Source organism: Anas acuta, chromosome 15 (genome assembly GCF_963932015.1).
Source record: "Anas acuta chromosome 15, bAnaAcu1.1, whole genome shotgun sequence".
Taxonomy (NCBI): Eukaryota; Metazoa; Chordata; class Aves; order Anseriformes; family Anatidae; genus Anas; species Anas acuta.
Genome location: NC_088993.1, coordinates 5,629,595 through 5,652,425, shown reverse-complemented (window position 1 = coordinate 5,652,425; position 22,831 = coordinate 5,629,595). Strand labels below are relative to the sequence as shown.

Sequence of the window (22,831 nt, the reverse complement as noted above, 5' to 3'; positions counted from 1 at the left end):
GCACTTTCAGAGCAAAAAGGACTCAAATCCTCCAGCAAACAGCACAACAATCCAAGAACTTACTTTCTTATTGCTAAAAAAAATAAAATCTTTTTCAACAGATCAATAAGGCTCACCACAGCCACGCACAAGAGCCCTTATGCAGCACCATCCTTGGTGTCCTTACAAATGCTGGAGCCAGCAGAGAGCTCTGGCCTCCAGCACACCAACAGCGCCGTCGCGCTGGGTGCTGCAGCTTCAGCATCCTCAAGGCGCAGAGCAAGGATGCACGTGGGGAACACAAGTTTTGGCCTGATAAAATTTGGTTAGATACCTTGCATTTGTTTGTTTGGTTTGCTTTTTTAATCCTTACACTCCATCTTTGGTCTGCAGAGTCATCCAGAAAGTTTCCCACTTAAAATCAAGTTGCCCAGCAAAATTTACGAGCAACTGAAATGGGGGAATCTTAAGACTCCGAAGTAAATCCCACAAATGAAGACGATGCGTCTTACAGGCAGGCTACTAAATGAACTAATTACCTGCTTGCGAGTTGGCTTTTATAAAAAGCCTTGACAAAACGTTCTGAGAGGCGCCGTGCGTTGGCCGCTGGCCCTTCAGACCCCCCGAATGCGGCACGAGCGAGACACTGGCTGCACACACGTGCCAGCGACTGCCCCCGAGCCCTGCCTGCTCCCTGATGTTGAGAACAAATCCGGTACAAACGCGTGCTGCCGCTTCCACATGCTCACCTCAACGGCCCCAGCAGGAGGGAATCTGCAATTACTCACACGTGGAGGAGGCTGAGTGCTGCTGCGGAAAGGAAGGTAAATGAAAGACTTCAAACTCTGAAAAGATCCCCTTGGTTAGGAAGGAACAGTTCAGAGGACGGGCGGGGGCTCTGAAGCCCGGGCACCCCGGGGCTCCTTAACACAGCAGGAGAGGAGATCCCTGCAGAGCAGCCACGGCCCTGGCACCAGCAGCTCGCTGAGGACTGACCAAATGGCACCGCAGCCCCTGGGACAAGATCTGGCACCACCCTTCCGTGGAGCAAGGTCCCTCACACCTCAGCGTGTGCCAGGAAGGGGCTGGGTGAGACCAGGAGCGCAGGAACCCCAGGACAAACGCACCCAGAGCATCCTGCAAGGAGAAGCCCTGTCGCACGCTGGGGACAGGCTCTGCTCTTGAAATCCCGAGGGCTCCCTGCTGGTCTGGCCCCAGCTGTGACCAGTTTGATGCTGAACATCACGCAGGTGCCTGAGAAACTTGGTGGTCCCACCAGGAGCAAAAACCTGCAAGCCCCCACTGAAGTTTTGTGCAAGATGCGGAGAAATCAGGGGAGGGGAACACCAGGGAGAGGATTTACAACCACCACGCCAGAGCCAGGAGGACACGCTGGGGAGGATCAGCCAGAAAGATCACGTTTGTTCCTGCTGCTCTTACACCAACTCATTTCACTAACAAAGGGCGCAGAAGTTGGTAACAGCAGTGAACCAGGAGATCCCAATTAGTGCTGTGTGGGTTCACACCTCAGAGCATCAGCACAGTCACCAAACGGCACCCGGGGAAGCTGCAGAACATCCTCTTCACCAGCTTCCTTTTGCCCATACAAAAAGTTTGCCAAACAAAGCAAAGCAGCAGGACTCAGCAGCTCGGTGCCCTTTGGAACGGAGGGGGCAGAGAAAGGCTGGGGGTTCCCCCAAGCCCTGGGCCTAACGAGCGAGGCGCTGGCAGAGGGAGGAAGCAGAGCCCCGAGCCTCTGGCTCCTGAGCCGTGGCTGTAACCTGGCCGTCATCCTGCCCCCCTCGCACAACTGCTGCCAAAGGGGGAAACTCCTCGGGACCCCGAGACCACCGAGCTCGGCGGTGGCAGCATCTCACGCAGCTCCCAGCCGTGCTCAGGGCACTGCAGGCAGGACCTCGAGCGTCCTGGCAGAAGGGAAGGCAGCGAGGCAGCGTGGTCAGCTGCCAGTGGCTGTCAGAGTCCCTTTAGGGTGATTAACGGGCCTTAATGAGACGCTAAGCCAGCCCTGTGCCTCGGGAAAGCAGCTCCGACTTAATAACCCGGCCAACGAGCTTCGCGCTGATCTGCGGGAGGAAAGAAAGATCGCCAAGGGACAGGGGAAAAGAGGTGAGCTCTGGCAAGGGCTGCCAGCCCTGGAGTTCAGCCCACGGTCAGATCAGGGCACGGTGATGCAGCCACCACGGCTACAAGTGGCTGTGGAGGGCGGATTGTCCCGAGCCCTTTGCCACCAATGCCCCCGAGGGCTCGCGTGGTGACCAGGGCTGCCTGGCCCTGCAGGGACAGCAGAGGCTTCACAGAGCAGTAAATCCCACCGACCTCACAGCTGGCTCCAGCCTTTCTCCCTCCTGGATCCACCTCCTCCAGCTCTTCCTCTTCCCGGGTTATTTCAGGGCAGAGAGATGAACGCAGCGCGGCACCGAATTTGTTGCTGCATCAGGCTCCTTTGGGCAGGCTCCGCGCCCCTCGCAGGCTCGGGGGGAGGAAGAACGAGGGGGGAGGCAGAAGCTGCCTGAGGTGCTGCTCGGGCTCGGTGCAAACGGCATCTCCTCCACGCACGAGGCTGGAGAAGCGATTTCTTCTGACAAACGGCGAGAGCCTGCAGCAGGGTGGGCCCCTGCTGTCACAGCCGGTGTTCCACACAGAGGCTTACGTGCTGGAGCGGCGAGGGGAGGGTCCGGGCAGCCGAATGCTCCACGCATCGCTCACCCGGGGAGATCGCAGCGACTCGGAAGAAGCAGGCTGCTAAAGAGCGGGGTGCCGGGGGCAGCAGGCACAGCACGCGCTGGACACGGCGCTTGGATGCGCAGCGGGATGGCTCAGCACATACCTCTGTCCTGGGGGGTCACAGCTTGAGCCCTGGGGTCACTTCTGGAGCCCTGGGGTCACTTCTGGAGCCTTCAGCCTCGGAAGGGATCAAACCTGGGGCATGGGGGCCTCTGGGGTGAGAGCCAGAGCTAAGGGGCACCCCGCAACGCGGCACCGGGGGATGCTCACCCAGGCACCAAGAGCTTATCAGACACAGCCCAGCTGGCTGTGCAGTGTGCACGGTCTGGGAGGTCAGGAACTAAAAGCTCCTTGTTTGTAGGGGCTCTGTAATGAGAAGTCTACAAAGTCTACACCAAGCCCAGAAACCAAACGTGCATTTCTCAAGCCCTGGCAGTGACTATCCGCCATCCTCTAACCCCTTCCTACTCGCCAGCTTCATGATTTCCAGCCCTCTGGAGCAGGCCAACAAACAGTGCTGATCACAGGAATCGAGCAGGTCGAGGACACCCAACTGTTCCCGGCCCAGAAGTCGCGGGGTTTGGCGAGCTGTGAGAAGGCAGAGAGCAGCGTACCGGCAGCACAGCCCTCGCGTGTCCTCCCCAGCCCCCGGGGGAACGCACATCCCGGCATCCCGGAATAGAAAGCAGCTGGAGCCACATCGAGCAGTGCCAGCAGGAAGATGAGAGGCTTCCAGACACTGCTCTGTTTCCGCTGACGCCGTCTTTGTGGGCTCTGCTCCTTGCTGCCCCGCACACAGCTCCCCCGTCTGCCAATTTTCCACTGGTGGGGAAATCCTGGGTGCTCTGTGAGGTTTCTCCAACCTCATTTATTGGAGTAAATCGCAGCTATTAAGGGGGTTATGCACGCAGGCAGGGAGAATCTTAAGAGAACAAAGCATGCCTCTGAGCCCAGGACTCAGGGAGCTACCGGGACCTGTGCGCACCCCAAAACCCGCGCCTGGCACAGGGCTGGAAGGAAAGGCAACGATGGGCCGATTCCCAAGGCTGCATTGCACAGTAAAGGTTTCCCTGCCCCCAGCAGGGAGGGGAGGAGGCAAGGAAAGGAGCAAGCCTCTGAAGTCATTAAGCTGCTGCCTCTGAGGAGCTGGAACAGCGTCAGCCAGGAGGGCGGACTCTTGGGACCCAAGGACGCGATTCCCCTTACGCAGCCACCTGCACTCGAGGGGCATTTGAGCAACCACTCCCAAAGCAACCCCAGCAGGGGAAAGAAGTCCAGGTGAAGAAGAAGAAGCTCTTTGCTGTTTCCATTTCTCTAACTGACTTTAAGCCAGTTAAGCAATTTCTTTCTGAGTGTGGGTCTGCAGTCTGTCTCCAAGGAGCGTGCCCTTCCCGGAGCGCACAGCAGGGCGAGGACAAGAAAACTGTTTGGAGTCAGAGCCCTGCAGCCCCCACACACTGCAGGGACTGCTGCCCCCGTGCTTCCCCTCTGCAAATATCGCAGCTATCCCAGGCCCGCAGGATCTCAGGGTTTTCCAGCACCGTTCTGCTTTTGCCTTTCCCCTTTGCACCTCGGTTTCCTCTGGGTACCGAGGCAGAAGCCTTGCTGACCTCCAGCATGCCCAGCCTCACAGCTTCCAACACGTGTCCAGCGTTTTAAGAACACAGCAAAGAAAACACCTTTGAAGCTTCAAAGAGTGCAAAGAAGAGGCTAAGATGAAGGCACGGGCTGTACTTCTGTTCTGCTCCCCTAACACCTGGCCTCAGTGCAGCGCAGTCTGTGGAGAACGTGTGTGTTCTGCACCAGAAATCACCAGCCCCTGCGTGCGCTGGGTAGGCTGGGAGGAACAGGTCTGCTTGCCAGGATGAAGATGAAGACCACCTTCAATAAGTCTTCAGAACAAGGAACAACTTCAGACACCACACACGCGAAGAACAGCGACTGCAGCTCCCTCCTGTCCCGTGTTAGAGGCTGTCACACACTCCACTTCCCAACGGACCAGGTCTCAGCACCCAGTCGAGGCTGGGAGAAGAATTTTCCTGCTGCTGTAGCCCAGACAGCCTGAGGGACACAGCTGGGAAGAGCCAGGCACAGCCAGGATTCCTCCACAGCCCTCACTTCCCGCGTCAGGTCCCTGCTGCGTGGGGAGATGGAGGAGGAGATTTACGGGTGGCCAGCAGCCTGCAGCGCCGCTCCATCGAGATTGATGCTGCACCTTACAGTGCTGGGAAAACAAAACGCAAAGAGGAGTGGCAGAACAGAAAGAGAGGATGAAAGGAAGGAAGGGGGAGAGATGGATCAGGAGACACAGCGCGGCTCCGAAGCTGTCTGCTCCCATCACTCACAGCTCCACCGAATAAATCAGCTGCCACTTCCAGCTCTGCGCCCCAGCCCCCAGTGCTGAGCCGTGGACTGAGTGCGGGGAGGGGTGGGGAGCACAGGCAGAGCCCAGGAAGCAGAATCCCACCCGTCCCCACAGCAGCTGAAAAGTCCGGCTGGATACGAGCGGCACAGGAGGCCTGGGGCAGCTCAGGCTGCTCCCAGGGCAGGAGGAGGGACGCCCCCACCACCACCCCCTGCCTTCCACCTTCTCCTTCCAGCGCTGCTTGGACACAGATGCCGTTCCTACACCACGGTCAGAGATGAGCTAAATCACACCCTGCAAATCCAGGAGATGCGGCTTTGCACACTAGGCCTGCAGGGAAAAGGCTCGAGCAACTTTTGAGAGAGATACCTGAGCCTCTAAAAGCCACCCTGGGTCTTGTCAGAAGGAAAAGAACCAAAAAAAGCAGCATCACCCCGCACTTCTCAGCGGCACACCACACAGGGCTCATCCCCTGCCCCTACAAAAGGGCCAGAAGGCAGAAGTGGTGCTGGATCCAGGTCCTTCAGGTGCAAGGAGCTTCCCTGCCGCTTGGCCTCAGCTGAGGCAGCCCCTCCGACACGTGCCCTGCTCCAGCAGTCAGCAGAAGCCCCTCCGACTCACACAGCACCCTGGGGGCCTCTGGCCTTGGTCACTCAGCACTGACAGCTGGAATCTGGAATCTAGGGGATGCTCCCGGCTCCTGCACGTGCACTTTTTCGAGGTATGCAGGTTAAAAACGAGGCTTCCAGGGCGATGAAGGACCCTGCTGGTGCCCACCTGCACCTCCTTCTCCCCACCCTGCAGCTGCAGGGCGAGGAGCACGGGAGGGATCCCAGGCCAGATAAAAGCCCAGGGCAGTTTGTTGGGATGGAGAGATCCCGCTAAAGCCCAGCTCCGAGGGCAGGCTGCCGATCCGGGGGCAGGAGCAGCCAGATGTGCTGCTTGTCATGCGGCCCCAGCCCCGAACAACCGCCCCTCTGTCCGTGGCAGCCCTGCAGCGCCGGGACGGCTCCGCGCGAGGGAACAAAAGCCCACAGAGGGTTTGCCCAGCACGCGCTGCCCCGTCCCCTCCACGCACCAGCACCGACCTCCAGCCCCGATGGGACCAGCACGGCCTCTCGGGGGCCTCTGGGTGCCCAGCGAGCTCGGGGCCAGGCGCCTGCAGCGAGGGCTGGAGGTAGGTGAGGGGGGCGGCAGCTCCATGAGTGTTCCAACAGATGCTGCACAGCATAGGTGGAAGAGACCGAGGCTCTCACCCTGGGTTTTTCATGCAACCCAAGTTGAACAGCAAGTACCTCCCCTTGGAGCACACACACGCACAGTTTCCTACGTTGGTTCCTTCCTCGCAGCCGCTCAGGCAGGCTCCTGAGCTCGCTGCTGTCACCGCACCCATCCGTCAGCTCCTTTTAGAGGACCGGGACTGCTGCACGGCTCTGGGCTACATGCGTGACACCTCCCCAGGGGCCCAGGGACTCACCATGAACCACGGGGCCAGGCTCCTGCCTCTGCAGCAAGAAAAGAGTCAGGAGAGCCATGCAGAAGGGGTGTTCTGGAAAATACAGGTGGGGAATGGGCCTGGGGGCACAAGGGAGAGGAAGGGGAATTTGCCCTCTTACTGCTGGGGCCATTTGGGTTCAGACGAAGACCTTCAGTTTCCAGTCCTCCACGCCATCCTCTGCCTTCTCTACAGCTCCACAGCTCTAAACAGCCCCAATTTGAACAATTTCAGGGCTTTGAGAGGGAGAGGGCAGCTGGAACAGCCAGCGGGGACAGTGGATGGGGAGGACTGGGAGCAGCCCGGGGTGCTGCCAGCCCCGCACGCCCTCCTGGCTGAACCCCGCTCCTGCTGCAGCGTGCCTGGGGAGAACCAGCAAGCAAACAGCCCCGGGGGCAGCGCTCCCACCAAGCAGGTACCCAGGACCCCTGAGGCATCGTAACCCCACCAAATCCCAGCTGAACCCAGCGCCATGGCTCCCCAGGGAGCGCAAGCTCTGCTCAGCACCATCCCCAGCCACGTCCTGGGCACCGCAGCAGATGGCAGCCCCCTCACAGCTCCAAAGAGAGGGCTCTTTTTCTCTCCTTGCCCCTTTTTTGGTATAGTCAGGGCAGATTTTGGTTATCCCCAGCTCTCCCCCAACCACACAAGCCTCTGGTCCTTGCCCAGGGGCTCGGGAGGAGCTGGCGGGTCCCTGCAGGGATCTGCAGTGTCCTTGTGCAGGTGGGGAGGGATTTGGTTAGCTGTGTGGCAGCGATTCCACGAGCTCGGAGAATATCCCTAAAATCCCCAAGCAAGCTCCTCCATGCGTGACCTTGCCTGAGGTTTTGAGCTGCTCCTAAGGCTCGGAGAACAAGAGAAGGGCTGGGAGGGCGGGCGGCAGGGAGAAATAAGAGCTGAAACCTCTAACGGGTCGAAACGCTGCTATCTTGGGATGAGGAAAAGCTCTTCCTGAGCAAACCGCAGGCAGCTTTCACTCCTGCAGGCTGCAAAATCAACTCTGAGCACACCCAAAGCCGAGCAGGCTGCTGATAAAAAGCAGGGAACTGCCTGCCCCGACCCACAGCCCCAGCCCCAGCCTCAGACGGGCTCAAAGCCCCTGCGACAGGACCGCACCGACCTCCTCCTCTCCCACACATTTAAGCCGTGTGGTTCCCAAATGCCAAGGCCCCGGCTGGCTCGTGCAGGGAGGGGTGCAGCAAGCGCCCCCCCACCCACTGCCAGCAACAGAAGCGGTTCTCCTCGAACAGCTTCCCTCAAACAGCGGGGAGATTTATTTCTCCACAGCGTTTCAAATAAATAAAAAAATAAATCTGTCCCTCCCTCCATGGTCGTTGAGGCCCAGAGGTATTTCATCCTGAAGGGCCCCGTCCCTGCGTGGTGACACAGAGCAGCCACCAGGAACTCAACCAGGACAATGTCCCGTGCCCCAATTCATCACCAATGGGGGACGGAGGTGCGGTGAGCAGAAATATTCTCTTAAACCTCCCCTGGACGTCAGCTCGGTGCCGTGATCCCCTCCCGACACCAGCCACGTGGCACCGCACCTCGCCGCTGCACGAGGGGCGGCTGCATCCGTCCCCGAGGCGCGAGACGGAGCCGAGCGGGCTTGGCTCCGTGCTGGCCCGCGGCAGCCAAAGCATTATCGGCTCGGAAGGTGGCCGCAGGCACAGCCAGGAAAGCAGCAGGAAAAGCAGAGTCTATCCCCGGGCTGCAGCCCAGCCTCCGATTGACTCCCCAGCACTCCGCTTCCTTCCTGGCTGCGGGACTCTGGGGACGAGGCCATTGAGAGGCAGCCCCACCTCCTCGGGCTCGTTCTAGTTAGTTACTTTTTTTATATATATATAAAAAAAGGGCAATATATTTATCTGTTCCTCTCTGGAAAGCAGCCAGCTGCTGCTTGTTGTCGCTGCGGGCTCGCCGTGGGAGCCACGGGCGCTTTGGCCTGAGCTCAGCACCGATTCTGGACCCGCTGCTGAAGCAGGCTGGCTGCGCGCAGGCAGAGCGGGGCGGTCGGCAGAAATTTCAACGCCTTCCCCAGCTCTCCTCGGGGAAAAGCAGCAGCCTGGAAGGAAGGATCCTGAGGGCAGGATCCCTCTAAGTTGGAGGGGACAAACCTACAGCACCCAGACCGCCCGCCAGCCCCGGAGCTGCACAAAGCAGCCCTGGTAAAGGCCTCTTGGGCATCGCCAGGGACTCGGGCCCACAGCTGAGAGCAAAGACAAGACCCAGTTGCTTTCACACCCCTAACAGCTCAAGGAGGGACCCCCAGACAGGGCTACAAAGGAGCAAAGCGCGGCACCGCTTGCCTTGGGGTCTCCCCGAGTCGTGCACCAGGCGCCGTGAAGCAGACTTGTGGGGACTGGCAGCAGCGATGAGGCAAGGAAATGAGGGCTGGGACGTGACCGTCACAGCAAGTGCTCCCAGAGGAAAGCCACAACAGCTCGGGGACGCTGAGAAGCAAGCAGCTATTCCTAAAAAACCTAGTGGCTCCGAACGGGCTGAAGCAAGTACAAGCAGCCGAGCGGGCTGGAATCCACACAGAGCAGGCATTAGGCAACGGCTCCAACACGGTTAGCACAAAACGCGGCAGCTTCTACAGCCAAGCCCCCAGGCAGAGGATTTTTAGCTGCTGTCGACATACCTCACAACCTGGCAGAGGCTGAACCAGGACACCCGCCCTCCAGCGTGAAGAAAAACTCCTCACTCCCAAGCGGCTGGCGGGGAAGGGGCAGAGGCAGCGACTCGGGGACACGTCCCGAGGTGCTGATTTCACCGAGGGATAGAAACTGGGGGTCCAAAACCCCGAGCTCTTTCCTTTTCATTCCGTTTTGGTGTTTTGTTCCCCGGGATCTGGTATTCAAAGCGTTTCACTTCTTTCTCATTAAAACAGCATCTCTCGCTCTTTTGAGTTCAGAAGCTCTTGCTGCTTACCCCCAGCCAGCCTGGGGTCACAGTCCTCCCCCCGTGACACTTGTTATTAGTTGGGAGGGGGGAGAGAAGCCCCAAGCACACGGCCAGCTTGTTCAAGGAACCGAGATCCCATTCCCAGGCAGCCACCTCTGCGAGTGAGGAGGGGCTGCGCTGAGCCCTGCAGCCTGTCCTGCAGGAGACATCCGCAGCCCTGTAAGAGGACGCTGACTGGCGTCACCCAAATCGGGGAGAATTCAGCTCAAAGTTCCACCAGGGCTGGAGCTGAGCCCTGATGGAAGAACCCGACCCTCAGCAGGATCCAAGGCAATTTCTCCCCGAATGCAGCAGCCTGGGCCGAAGCTGAGAGGTAAGCAGGTGAGCAGGCTCCTTCCCCTCCTCCTTACCTTCGCACCCGGTGGTGTAAGTGCTGATGCTGCCGTGTTATAAGGGCACTTTCCCAAACAGGACCACTGGGACTACTCCTATACCAGCCCACGGCTGGGTGCCCCGGGTAGGGCGGGCTAGTGAAGCCATGGTCCGACTCGGTCTCTGCGGCCAGCGACGAGGCAGAGCTCCCCATGGCTGCCCCCTCCCCAGGCCACGCGGGGATTTAGCCTAGGTTAGGTCCAAGCCAGCGGCGCGGGCAGCTCGGGTGGAACGGGCGAGGCGCTGCGGCATGAGCTGCTGGAAAGATCCCAACGCGCCGGAGAAAGGAAGGTCGGTTCTGATCAAGAGGTGGAAAAAAAAAAAAAACACAACAAACAAACAGAGAGAAAGGGAGGAAAAAAAAAGGAAAGAGAAGAGAGAAAGATAAGGTACGGTTCAAGCAACACCCCTCCAGCTTCAGAAGCCTATAAATGCATGCTGCCAGCGGGGCCACGTCACTGAAGCCACCTTTTGCTGCCTGCAGGATAGGATCCCGCCAGTTAAGCACCAGGAGGAAAGCACACCAGAGCCCAGCACGGTGAAGTAGCAGAGGAGGGGACAAGCGAGCCTCAGGCAGAGCCCCCGCCAGCAGCTCTTGGGAACCTCACACCCAAAAAGGGTTTTCTGAAAGCTCCAGGCTCTAGCTGGCTCACCGGCTCGTTAGTTACCCCAGCGACCAGGAGCGTGATTTGTCTGCAGTGAGATTTCATTTTTCTTGCGTGTGAAAGAAAATCTCCTTCTCTTGCTGTTCCCCAGGAACACCGCAGTAAGACTGGGAGCAGTCTGAGTGGCTACCTGCACGAGTATGCTCCTGTGACGACTTCACACAGGGCAATGAAATAAAGTATTTCAGCTCAAGACAATTTTAGCAGACCCTGAGCATCCCCCTACCCACAGAAGCAGGCTTGGGGCTTTGAACGTTCTGCCTTTTCACCCTCTTTCCTACTTTTTAGGATTTGTTCTTTGAGCATCCTCACAATTAAACCCCAGAAACATTTCTTGTCCTCTCGTATTCAAAGAAGTTTGAACATATATCTCTCTCTCCTTAAAGGAAAAAGGCATGGCAATCTGGATGCGTGTCAGGAGGAATAGATCAAGGGAACATTTAACAGGAAAAAAAAAAAGAAGAAATGAGGAAGAAAAAAAATTAGCACAGCTGAGCTTATTCAATTACGCACCAGGGTTTATAGAGATGAATGAGCTGTAGAAAGACCTTTGCGAAGAATCTACTTTGTGCAGCGAAAAGGCTGAAACAAAGACTCCTAAAATACAGCTTTTCAATCCCAGGGTTGTTCTGAGGGATCAAGAAAGGCCTTGATAGATAACAGGCTCGCAAATGCAGCAGCTCAAGGAGCAGGTGCAGTTCTGCTACGAGCCTAACACTGGAATGTGCCTGCATTAGGCCATTAACTGGGGAACATTAACTACTTTGTCACGGTGGCTTCTCTGTAACCTGCAAAGCCTGGACTAAAAAAATGAAGCTGGAAAAAAGTGCCCCAAAACTGTTTTCCCTACCTTGATTACCTTGCCGTAATTGGTCTGCGTAATTGCTGTGCTTCAGCCAGACTGGAGACAACATCTCCACGCTGTGCTCCCAGCTGCCTGCCCAGCGCCAGGGTTTCGCTGACTTCTGCACGTCCAGCCAAAACGGATCCCTGGCGCTTTCCCTCTCATCTCCTGCTGTGTGAGCAGTCAGTTTACAGCCACCCCAATTTTTTGGCTAGATGAAAGCCGGAACACGAGGGGCAGTGCATTTCCAAGCGTCTCCAGTCACACCGGAGCCGATGATACCTGTTGCCCCCACCTAGGGTGGCTCTGTTCCCCCTGCAGCAGCCCTCGCTGCCCCCACCAGGGCTGTGCGCGCTCCCCCAGCCGCGCTGCATCGCGGCAGCAAAGCCGTGGGGGATGCAACCGAGAGGCCTGCTAGGAGGCCAAACTGTCTCTCACCTCCAGACTTGGGTTCTACCACGATAAAATAAATACCTGTGTATGAAATAAAAGCAAGTTGGGGAGAAACACAGCCCCGTGCAGCTCGTCACAGGCAGCGCTCAGCAGAAGGCAGGATGCTCAGCTAGCTCGCAGCCTTCTTCCCCCCGTGCGGAGCTGAACTGCCAAGTGCAGCAGCTCCACAGGCTGCTTCGAGAGCACTTCCTCGGCTGACTCCCAAGCTGGAAAAGCAGAGCCCTTTGCTTCCTCCTCCCACACGCGGAAACGCCACTTTTAGCTCACCACGAGAGGCGAGAGACATGCCTGCTGCCTGCATCGCTGCTGCCTTCCAACGCGCTGCCGGGGGCCTGGCCCTTCCTCCTCCACCAGGGCTGCGGCGGGGAGCCCGAGGGGCTGGGGGCCTGCTTTAAAGCAGGGCGGTAAAGCCCCCAGCGGGGTGGAGCTGGGCAGAGGCAGGCGTCTATAAATAGGTGCAGGATAACCCAGCTAAGTCGCGGTGATCTCCAAGGCTGCCTGGTCTAAGTGGGCTGCCGGGCTGCGAGCGCGGCGTGAAATCGGATTTCTCCGGGCAAAGCGGTAAATCCTCCTCCCAGGGTCACCCCTCGCAGCAGGTGAGAGCGGCCGGTGGGCAGCGTTCAGAGGGGAGCACGGGCAGGGGGAGAGAGAAGGCAAGGCCGTGGGAAAACAGGAGCGGCATCGCCGCAGCTCGATGCAAAGCATGAACCTGCTTGCCACGCTGAGCCACAAAACGCCTGTGGCCAACCACAAGCAAATGAAGAGCTGGCGAGATGGGAAGGTGAGAACGAAAACTGCACCCTTGCAAGGGAAGGGGACAATTAAAAAAAGCCTCTCTGGAAGCACTGAGCCTTATTTTTAAGGACCGTCTCCCACCAGGCGGGGAGATGCCCCAGGAGGTGCCCTGCAGGCGCACAGCCCGTGCTGAACACGGGAGGCTTCAGCCCAGGAGGGGAGCGAGCTGCCAAGAGCTCCTCTGCCTTGGCACGAAGGAACAGGATTTTCCTCCTAATAAATAAAGCACTGCTTCCACCTATCTAATTAGAGCAGGAAACAACAAAGCAAACAGATTGGAGTGCCTTGGGAAGGGTGGATCTCACTCATGGAAATTAGCAGTTAAGCACCTTAGCAAGATGCTGAGCTCGGATTTTGCGTTTTTTTGCCCCTTGCAGCTGCAATAATTATCAGGTTTCAACTGACACTGCTGAACTGCTCCCAAAATATTGCTTCCAAAACAAAAATAGATTTGGTCCTTCCGCCTCCGAGTCGCTCCCGCACCCCTGCCCTGATCGGGGGGCTGTGAGGCAGACCCCCGGTCACGGTGCCACACCACTGCCACCGCGAGCAGCGGGCACTCCAGCGAGGCCAGGGCAGCACAGCCTTCCTGGGGAGCTTCCTCCCGTTCCTGGGCGAGCAGAGCAGTCTCCTGGCTGCCAGGTAAGCCCTGCTGCAGCTCAACACCAGCCAGCAGGACTGAGCCTTTGGGGCCCAAACCCCAGAGCTCTTCCCTCTGGCACACAGCAGGATGAGCAGGTAGGGGCCCGGGGCTGCCCCAGCCCAGGAAGAAAGCCAGGGGTGGGACTCACCTCAGCCAGTCCCACTTGAAGAAGCCCCCTCTTTGTGATGGGATACCCTCACACACACTCCTTTTGTGATTTATTTGTTCATGTAGCACAAACCAGCCGCTCAGCTCCTGCCTGAGCTTTCCAACATCACGGTTCTCGGCCTCCCAGACCCAGGGCCAAGACTTTTTCCCTCTGTTAGTAACTCCACCCTATAAAGTCCCCTCTGAGCTGCTGCCTTGCTCTGGTAGGAGCTGGGGATGAAAACACAGGCACCTCGCACATCTGACACCCCCTGTCCACAGGGTCGGGCCAGCAGCCAGCCCAGCAGAGGCTGGAAATCCATTGTGCCTAATTCTAATCTACGTGTACCTGGGGGAAAAGCATCCCCGAAGCTGTGCCCAGAGGAAGATGAAAGCCTCCTGCTCTGTGGCTAAGACTGAGTCTGCAAGAACCAGCCCTTCTCTTCCTGCAGCTGGGTAAGCATCCTTGCCTGCGGGCTGCCTCGGAGGGGCCGGACCTGGCATCACCCTCAGCAGGGTTCCTGAAGGCTTTGAACTTCCCTTCCCCACACACAGCCCCGGAGGGAGCAGCCTCCTCTCTGGGCACTGCAGGACGTCATTTGCATTTCTCTAAAAACAAAAAGAGTTCAGGGGGAGATGCAGCTGCAGGGGCAGGAGGCTGCAGGAGACCTCCTCATACGCCACAAGGACAGGGCAGGCCCTCGGCCCCACGCCAGTTTAAACACCGTGCAAAGGAAGAGATCTCCCCGGGTAAGGTCACGGAGGAGGCGAGGCACAGATAGCAGAGGAAGCCTCGGCACTGCCCCGCTGGTCTGTCCCAGCAGCCGAGCACGCAGAAGCAGCTCAGGGCTTTGGGTGATGCACAGCCAAGCTCCTTGCTCCGCAGGGCAGGCTGGCAAACCCCGAGGATTTGCAAAAGCAGGTACACGACCATGATTTGCATTCGCTGTGCTGAGAGGACCCTGATAAGAGACACCAGGGGAGGAAGGGAGAACAAGCTCTTTTTTTTTCTTTCCACAAGGCAGGAAAAGAGCTGACAAGCAACAAGACATCCCCATCAGCCAGGAGCAAGCCAGACGGCAATCCAAGAGGCGAAGCCCCAACCCAACAAGAGCTCCAGGGCTCAAACACAGCACGAGCTCCCGTGACTGCCAGCAGGACCCACGTGGCAAAGCAGCTGAGCAACCCAGAAGGCCCCGTGCTGAGCAGGGAAGCATCTCGCACAAAGCTGGCGCCTTGGTGACAAGGAACGAAGTTCTGCTGCTCTTTCTTCCTGCCCTCACCTGGCAAGCCAGCCCGAGCGCTGCAGTCTCGGCAGGAAATTAAGGTGTCAGCAAGTTCCGGTTCCTTGCAAAGTCGCTGGCAGGGAGAGGTGGAAGGTAGCAGGGACAGACTGAGGTGTAACAGGAAGGATGGCCCCGTGGCTGGTGAGCTCGACTGGGACGTGGGGGGCTGTTCCAGCCTCCAAGCTCTGCCACACAGCTTCCCCTGTGATTCGGGGCGCTGCCAGACCTCCCAGGGACAAGAAGCATCCCTGTTGCACAGCACGAGGATGCCGGGCATCACAAGGGCACCACAAATGGGCAGGGAAGGTGGGGAGGTGGAGGGGAAGGTGAAACAGACCCAGCCAAACCTTCGTTGTGGGGGAGAAGAGAAGCCAGGCGGGTTTCTGGCCTGAGATGAAATCTGCGGGCCTGGGAGCTGTGAATGAGCTGTTTTCCAAATCACAGCGAGAAACAAGATCGGTGTGCTACTTGCAGAGATATCATTAGATGCAATTAGCTGCCTGGAAATAGATTTCCAGATGGGCTATTAACGAGGTAACAAGATAATTTTACCCAGAGTCCTAGCGCAGGGCAGAGCAGGGCCTCGTACTTCATGCTACACTTTAGCAAAGCCCAGAACAGCAGCACATCTTTCTGGCCACACACATTGACATGCAAAGGCAAGCTTCAGGATCTTTACCTTCGTTCAGCTGCCTTGAAACTGGTTCTGGCTCAACTTTAACACAGAAGAAATTCATACACATCAGCTGGGTTGGGCTGAGCTGCACTTAGTGCCCAGCACTGACTCTTCATAAGTATGCAGGCAGAGGAAGAGGTGTCCAACGCCTGAAGCAAAAGATTGATAGGAAAAGTAGATTTATTGCAGAGCCAGCTTAGCCACAAAGCAATTAGCGTCAAAGGCTGGAAAAAGTTTCTTCTTCTCCCTTGCACAGCACACTGTAAGCAGTGACAGATCACCCAGCGAGCTTCTGGAAATCTATCACAGGCACTTACGGAGATTTGGAAGCTGAAATCGACGTCTTAATTACAAACTCTGGGGAGAAGAAGAGGGTCAGGAAAGTTTCTTCAAAATAAGGGTTAACTCCAAAACCCATCTCTGTTTTCAACCCAAGAACAGGAAGGTCCTTATCTGAATCAGCATGAAAATGGCAACAAAGGCACTGCTGAAGCATGGTCTGAATACACACATTAAAAAAACAAAGCAACAAACACACATCTCTAAAAACCTGCTGCTCTAATAAGTCAATTAACATGACTTCAATGAAGTTCAAGAGGACCTCTTGTACCTTCCAGTTTACTGGCTAATTGTGGCTGGTTTCTGAGCGGGGTTAACAAAAGCATGCAGGCCAGCACGGTTTGTCTCATTAGCAACATCTCAGGAACACCACAGAGAGCAAGACAAGAGGAAGAAACGAACCCAGACAAGCCACAGCATCCAGTCTTGGGGAGCCTTACCAGCGGAGCTAATTCCCAGATCCTTTCCTCTGTGCATTTCTAATCCTTGCAGCACAGCTCTGCCATCCCCCTCGGCCCACACACTGCCCCGGCTACAAAACATGTCAGGCTGAAAAATCACCTCGCCAGCCCGCCTGCTGAGGCTAGCTGCATTATAAAAACCAGGAAGCTTTTACTTGCCTGCCAGCAGCGTGCTATAGATTTACCAGGAAGTCGCAGAAGCAGGGATGCTTTGCAGGAAGAACACACACACAGGCCTCTTGCCAGGAAAACGCATCTTGAGCAACACATGTGCTCTTCGTTTCCTCTGTTTCTTTCCTCCAGATAGGTTTAACCAGTCTCTGGGTTACCCAGCAGCAAGAAAACAATTTTTCCCCCCTTCTCACTCAGAGCAGAGTGTTGATTGGTAAACAGCAGATCTTCCTGTCTGAGGCTGTGCCAGCCTGTGCAGAACAGAACTGTTGTTATTGCACATTCACAGCTCGAGATAAACATGAGTAAGAGCCATGAGTAAGCGCCAGGCACTGGCTCTCCAATCCATTTGCTTTATCAGTTTCACCTTGGTTCGGCTGTTTCTGACATCGCTCCCTCCTGAAGGGGCAACACTGCAGAAGTAGCAAGGACAAAGAAAAAACCCAGCCAGAAGTAACGGGGCCGCAGAGAGCGATCCTCTGTATGCACCAACACTCACAGCGGCGCGGCTCAGAACTCCACCTGCACTTAAAACACTCAAAAGCACAATGTGGAAACACGCAAGCCCAACAAAGCCAACCTCCCCAAAAGAAACAATAGGAAAACAAAACAGCTTGCACAGCTCTCAGGACAAGTCTGTACCGAGAGCCGTGGTTAGCGCAGGCCATAAAGGTTACGGGGAAACAGGGAAGGAAAAAAATTTGCAAGTCATCTCTCATCTGCAAGATGACACACTGCAATGGCACAAGAACAAGAAACTACCCTGGGAAAACCAGATGCTGTAAGGCACGGAGAGCTTCTAACCTTTCAGAGAGGAGAGCCCTGGCCCAACCGCTCCAGCAGCACTAGGACAAAGCACGGAGTTAGCTCCAGCACTTAGTTCCTGGTAGGGTTCACGACCCACACGAGATGGCTGTTGTCAGCAGTGTTAAACTAGACTTGGCCCTTCCTGGGCACTGAGAAAGGCAGATCTCAGCTGCCTGCTATCAGCTGGGTTCAGAGGGCCGGAGGTGCCCAAGCACAGCACAAACACAAGGTCAGACCCAGAAGGACATCGGGGATTGTATCTTCAGATCATGCTAAGCTGACAGATAAGCAGATGAAGAGCTGGCCACTGAAGAAGAGAGCTGCAGCGAGAAGAGGAGCCTCACAGCCAGCAAAAACCCAGGGCACAGACTCCAAAAGCAGTCTCAGGGGAAGAGGGAGGAGGAGATGTCCCCTGAGCACGCAGTCCCAAGATACTCCAGCCACAGCTTGAATTCAACAGAGATCAGAGAGAAGACAAATACACGATTCATCCAAGCCACATCCAGTTGTGTTCCTTACTAGAAACAAAGCCCAGTCTTCACTGTGCTGCCCTGTCCAGAACCAGAAACACCTCCTTTCACGAGGACAGCAGTACCTGCGTGTCTCCTCCCACCATTTTTACATAATTTGGACTTTCTTGGCTTTAATCGGGCATCGTGTCCCACCTTCCAACCAACACTTAAACAGCCACGTCTGGCAGCCACCAGTGGCATTTGGCACGTCCATCACAACCAACCAGGAGCTGAAAGCACGAGACTCACTGGGAGGCGTGCAGGAGGCTGCCAGCCTCCCCGCGAGCACAGGGAACGAGAACACAGGCAGGGAGTGAGACAGAGAGGCCACAGAGGTGATTTCTCTCCCTGCACAGCTCAGTCCTGTGACCTAACGGGGAGCTTCACGTTCCTGCTCGCCCCTCTCTCCGCATCCAGGTTTCACTTGTCCTGAGCCTGAAAGACGCACGAATCCTGCGCGCTGCCAGCCGAGCCACGCCGGCATTTCTGTGAGGAGCTGACGCTGCCCCTGAGGTTATGACCGAATACCCCCGGTGTAAGGGAAGCGACGGAGGCACACACCAGTGCCTGACACCACGGCGACGTTCCCGTTCCTCGCTGGCGCAGCCGTACTGGTTCCCTGGCTGCACGGCAGGAGGCTCCTCGTCAGCTCCATCCGTACAGCTGGAACTGGGGGATGCGCTCAGTTACACACGGCCTGAAGCAACAGCTGCCCATGAGAGCAATTATTTGAGCAAATATAACGATCACACGAGGAAAACACCGCGCTGTAGATGAGAGGGCTGTAAACTCCTGCAGATGCTTGCAGTGAGCAACTGCCTCCGCTCCCGCAAAGCCCCTGCTGGGCCACCCAACAACACCTCCGACAGAGCTCACCTCTCCCCCAGCACCAACCAGCTGCTGCCTGGAGCTCAACCCAAACAGGCAGAGAGGAGGCTGTGTGCTACAGGAGTCACCCACATGCCTCTCGAGATGCGTCTCAGCCTCCTGGGGTGCTGCAGACCCCCAGCCTTCCCTCCGCCAAGCTCTGCTTGCTAAAGCAAGGCACAGCGAGGTCAGGGAATGGGAACAAGGGCTCTGCACGCCCACAGCACCACTCACGAGAAACCCCAAGGCTGCAGGCACCCAGGCAGACCCGAGCGATGCCAGCACCCATCCAATTAACCCAAAGCCCCGGCCTGGGCTAAGGCCACATCAGCTCGGCTCATTCCGACACAAGGCCAGCCCCGCCAGACTCTGCCCTGCAGCAGACACGATGAGAGTGCCCTGAAGGCAGCAGCTCTGAGCCGCTGCCCCGCTCACCACCTTGCCCTGTCTCTGCAGAGTGGCCACGAGCCACCAGGCTAAAAGCAGCCGGGCTGTGTAAGGCACCGTGTGGCCACGCTGCTGTCCCAGTGCCGTGGCAGCTCCCAGCCTGGCGCTGCGGTTACTGCAGGCAATGCAATGCACAATTCCTTCAATTAATTCATTTTCCTGCCCATGCATTGCCTCAAACACGTGCTCAGACAGCCATGCAGGCTCCACAGTTTAAGGTTGCAAGGTCCTGGATGAGCCCTCGTTTTCTTTTCCATTCCTACACTTTCTTCCTCATCAGGAGGAAACCAGGGGACAGCAGCATCCCCGCCCGCGAGAGCGTGCGGCCCTCACACAGACGGAGCAGGGAACACTCAGAAGGAACCAAAACGAGAGAAAAGACGAGACGAGAGCACGGCAGAGAGGAAGCGGGGTAACCACACTCACAACACACAGCTCTTCGCCCTTCCAGCCCCTCCCGGCCCAGCCCAGAGCCAGCTGCAGACGGAAAAGCCTCTCACCCGACCCGGCTGCTGCTCTGCGGAGGCGATGCCCGCCTGGTGCGAGGTCAGCCCGGCGTCCCCGGGATCGAACGGCTGCTGCTGGCGCCAGCTGGACGGCCCGGCTGGGGCATGCTCCGCGCTCTCCGCACCGACCCGCCGGCACCGCTGCGCCTGCCAGGAGGAGCGGCAGCCGCGCCGAGCTGCCCAACGGAGAGGAAAGGCAGGTGAGGACAAAGGGCTGCCGAGACCCCAAGCCCGTCGACGCCGCAGCGGCACGCGCAACCAACCTCACATTTTGGGTGGCTCACTCGGCGTCCGCTCGAACCGCAGCTCCCAGAGGGCTCGGGGCTTCCTGCAGCATCGGGCCGGCGCTCGATCCCACCTGGAGGCAGCAGTCGTGTGCTTTGGGCTCGGCTCGGGCTCTTCGCTCTGCTGCACGGTGCTGCTCCCTCCGCTGGCCTTGGTGCCGGGCTGTGTCGGTAACGGAGCGCCTCACAAGCGCCGCGGGGTCTCAGCGATAAGGATTCTGGAGAGCTCTCGACAATTAGCAACAGGGCAGGATCCCCCAGGAGATCCGCATGTGAACAGAGGGATGTCTGGAGGGGCACGCTGCCCGGCTGTTCAGATACAAGAGGAGATGTTAATTACCGCGCACGGCCAGGACATCGTTAGCAGGTACAGCTACTGGAAATTCAAAAGCAGAAATCCCTCGGATTATGTCCAATGTGCCCATCCCCATTCCTTCAGATGACGTCTGAACACCTGCCTCAGCAAAACCAACAAACCTCCCTCCCTCAGGACATTTCCCCTTGCCCCTTCAGACCCTCTGCTCTCAGAACAACCTGTTTTAATTAAATTAACACTGTGAAAATGCTGTCTCCTTCAGGACTGGCTTCTATAGGACAGCAACAGAAATCCTTATCCACAACATTTTGGCTCAATGGCACGTTTTTCCTTTCTCTATTTCAGGCTGGGGAGGAGGCAAAAACAAACAAGGAAGGTTTCAGCCGGAACACACCAGCACCCCGAGCCCCTCCGGGAGCGGTGCAGAAGCACACAGCACCAACAGAGCCCATCCTGTGCCCACCACCTCACCTCCTCCCCGCAGCCTGGGCAGGGCACGGGGCTCTCACGAGGAGCTTTTCTCTCCACGTGAGCTGCTGAGACCCCCGGGCAGCGGGAAGCAGACAACCTGCAGCGAGCACCTGGGCCTGCAGCACGTGCTGCTAAGGACAGCAAAACAGCTCACGAAAAGCACCGCAAGCAAGAGGTGCCGCTCAGGAACCAGCAAAAAAAGTAACCAAGGGACAGACTGAGGTTGGAAAGGCCCATCCCGAGCCTTTCAGCCCGAGGGTCTGCACGGCACAGGCTGCACAGGGCTCTCCCAGCCCAAAGCAGCGCCGGGCACTCAAGCAGCTTACGTCCTACAGAGCTGAGGAGGCAGCGAGCTAAGCACCAGAGGATGGAGCACCCCGTAAATACGTACGTCGGTCTACGTGCCACCGCGTCACTTTTCCTGCAGGAAACGTGCTCGCAGACGCATTGTCTGGGAGGAGAAACCGCTTAACTGCCAGGGCTTACAGTAAAACCTTCTGGCCGTGCTGCAGCCCCACGGGCTGCCCGAGCCCCCCGCCGGCAGGCGATGGGTGCGGACAGGCAGCGCAGAGGGACCTTGCCCGCAGCACCCCCGGAGAGCAAAGTCCCCCCGGCACAGCGCCGTGCCCGCTTCCACCGCCCCGTGCAGCCGCTGGGGAGGTGCCGCCTCGCCTGGCAAAGCTGCCCGAGGTGCAGCCCCTATGCAAACAGCTTGGTTTCGGGAGCAGGGCGATCTGCGGGCAGAGGAACGCAAGCTGGGGCAGGTTGGGAAGCTGCCGGCCACCTCCTGGGTGCCCCAGACCCACCCAGGCTGGCGCTGGGTACGAGGCGGCCTGGGGGAAGCACAGCAGAGATGTGTTGGGGCGATGCCACCGGAGGGGACGACGCCACCACCGACCCCAACGCCAGCCCTGGGCTGCTACCAGAAGGGCTGTGCTGCAGGCAAGAAGCTGTTTCCTCCTGACGGACACTTCTTGGCATCTGCCCCACTGGCGTGCGTTTGTAGGGGAGCAGAAATGTGGTTCCAATCCTGCCTTTAATGCACAAGCCTAAAGACTCGGCTTCAGTTTTTAGAAATCAAACTTGATCATCTCAAGCTGGCAAAAATAGCCCTGTGTTCCCTCAAGTTATTTTCTTTTCAACTAGGCAGGCTACGGCACAATAGGAACTATCAGCAGTTATGTACTCAACCTCCAGAAACCCGAAGGGCCGATTCTAGCAACCCACGGCAGCCTTCCAGTCCTCGCTGATCTGTTTGCTGGAGTTAGCCTGAAAAGCGTGCTGCCCCCGAGCCGTTCAGCAAAGTCCCCGTCCTGCTAATTGCATCAATATAAACGCATTATCTCGCCTGTCAAACGTCGGCTGGATGAACAGGACTTTGCTCCGCGATGTAAATGCCGAAAACCAATTGTTCTTTCTGCTTGCGACACGTTGCTTCAGATCTTATTTCCTTCTAGGACTTCCTCCTCTGCACAGGCACCTGGGCAGCGGCATTTTTTCCAGAGCAAGAGGAAATGGCACACAAAACCCCTCTTTATCTTTTAAGCAACCGAGTGTGAGCGAGGAGTTTCGGAAACACCCTCGCTTCCCCCCAGCCCAGCCGAGACGCAGGAGCCGTGAAGGCCGGAGTTAAACTCGTCTCCAGCACAGACAGCAGCCCTTCTGCCTTCCTCAGCTGCCACTGCTGAACACCAGGCGAGCAGCACCACCCCAAATAGCAACCAGAGTGCACCAGCAGTTCAGGGGTGGCCTGCTCCTTCCTGGATCCAGCAGCACTGAGCCAAATGCAGGCAGAAACAGGAGGCTCCTGGAGGGCAGCACCAGCACAGCTTGCTCTGAAGAGCGGGATTATGGTGGAAAAGCAGGAGGAAGCCCCCAACTCACCCATATAGTGAGCTTGCCCAAGGCTGCACTACACGTGATGGTTCGGGGAGCCCCAGGTTCCAGCAGAGCCGCTGGCCGTGCTGGTTTCCTCCCCGAGCTGCTCACTGGGAGCGTGGTCCCGCAGGCAGCCCTCCTGCAGGACACCAGGCTCCGGTGTGCGCCTCCCAAAGTGGCCACAGATCCCAGAAAGGCCCGACATCAACTCAGAAATGAACAAAAAGCAGGGCTCCAGACGAAGCAGGGCACAACCCAGCACCTCTCTGGGCAGCGAGTGACCCCGTCCACACCACCCGGGTCCTGCGCAACCGCTGCAAACCCCACAAACCCCCACAGA

The 22,831-nt window shown here is 57.6% G+C and overlaps 1 protein-coding gene across 9 annotated transcripts in view; it reads right to left on the bottom strand.

The window, feature by feature from the left end:
- Window positions 1–22,831, bottom strand: part of CAPN15 (calpain 15) — a 41,031-nt gene that overhangs the window by 17,321 nt on the left and 879 nt on the right. For 3 of the 9 annotated variants that reach the window (XM_068698843.1, XM_068698838.1, XM_068698841.1), the window contains exons 2-5: window positions 19,806–20,135; window positions 19,537–19,718; window positions 15,436–15,581; window positions 9,902–10,221 (exon numbers count right to left, since the gene is read on the bottom strand). In XM_068698843.1, coding sequence (XP_068554944.1) covers window positions 9,902–10,077 — 176 coding nt within the window. In that variant the 5' untranslated portion in view covers window positions 10,078–10,221; window positions 15,436–15,581; window positions 19,537–19,718; window positions 19,806–20,135. Of the gene's footprint in view, window positions 1–9,901; window positions 10,222–15,435; window positions 15,582–19,536; window positions 19,719–19,805; window positions 20,136–21,004; window positions 21,173–22,831 lie in introns of those variants that run through there. The other 6 variants (XM_068698840.1, XM_068698842.1, XM_068698845.1 and 3 more) reach the window with 6 other exon arrangements.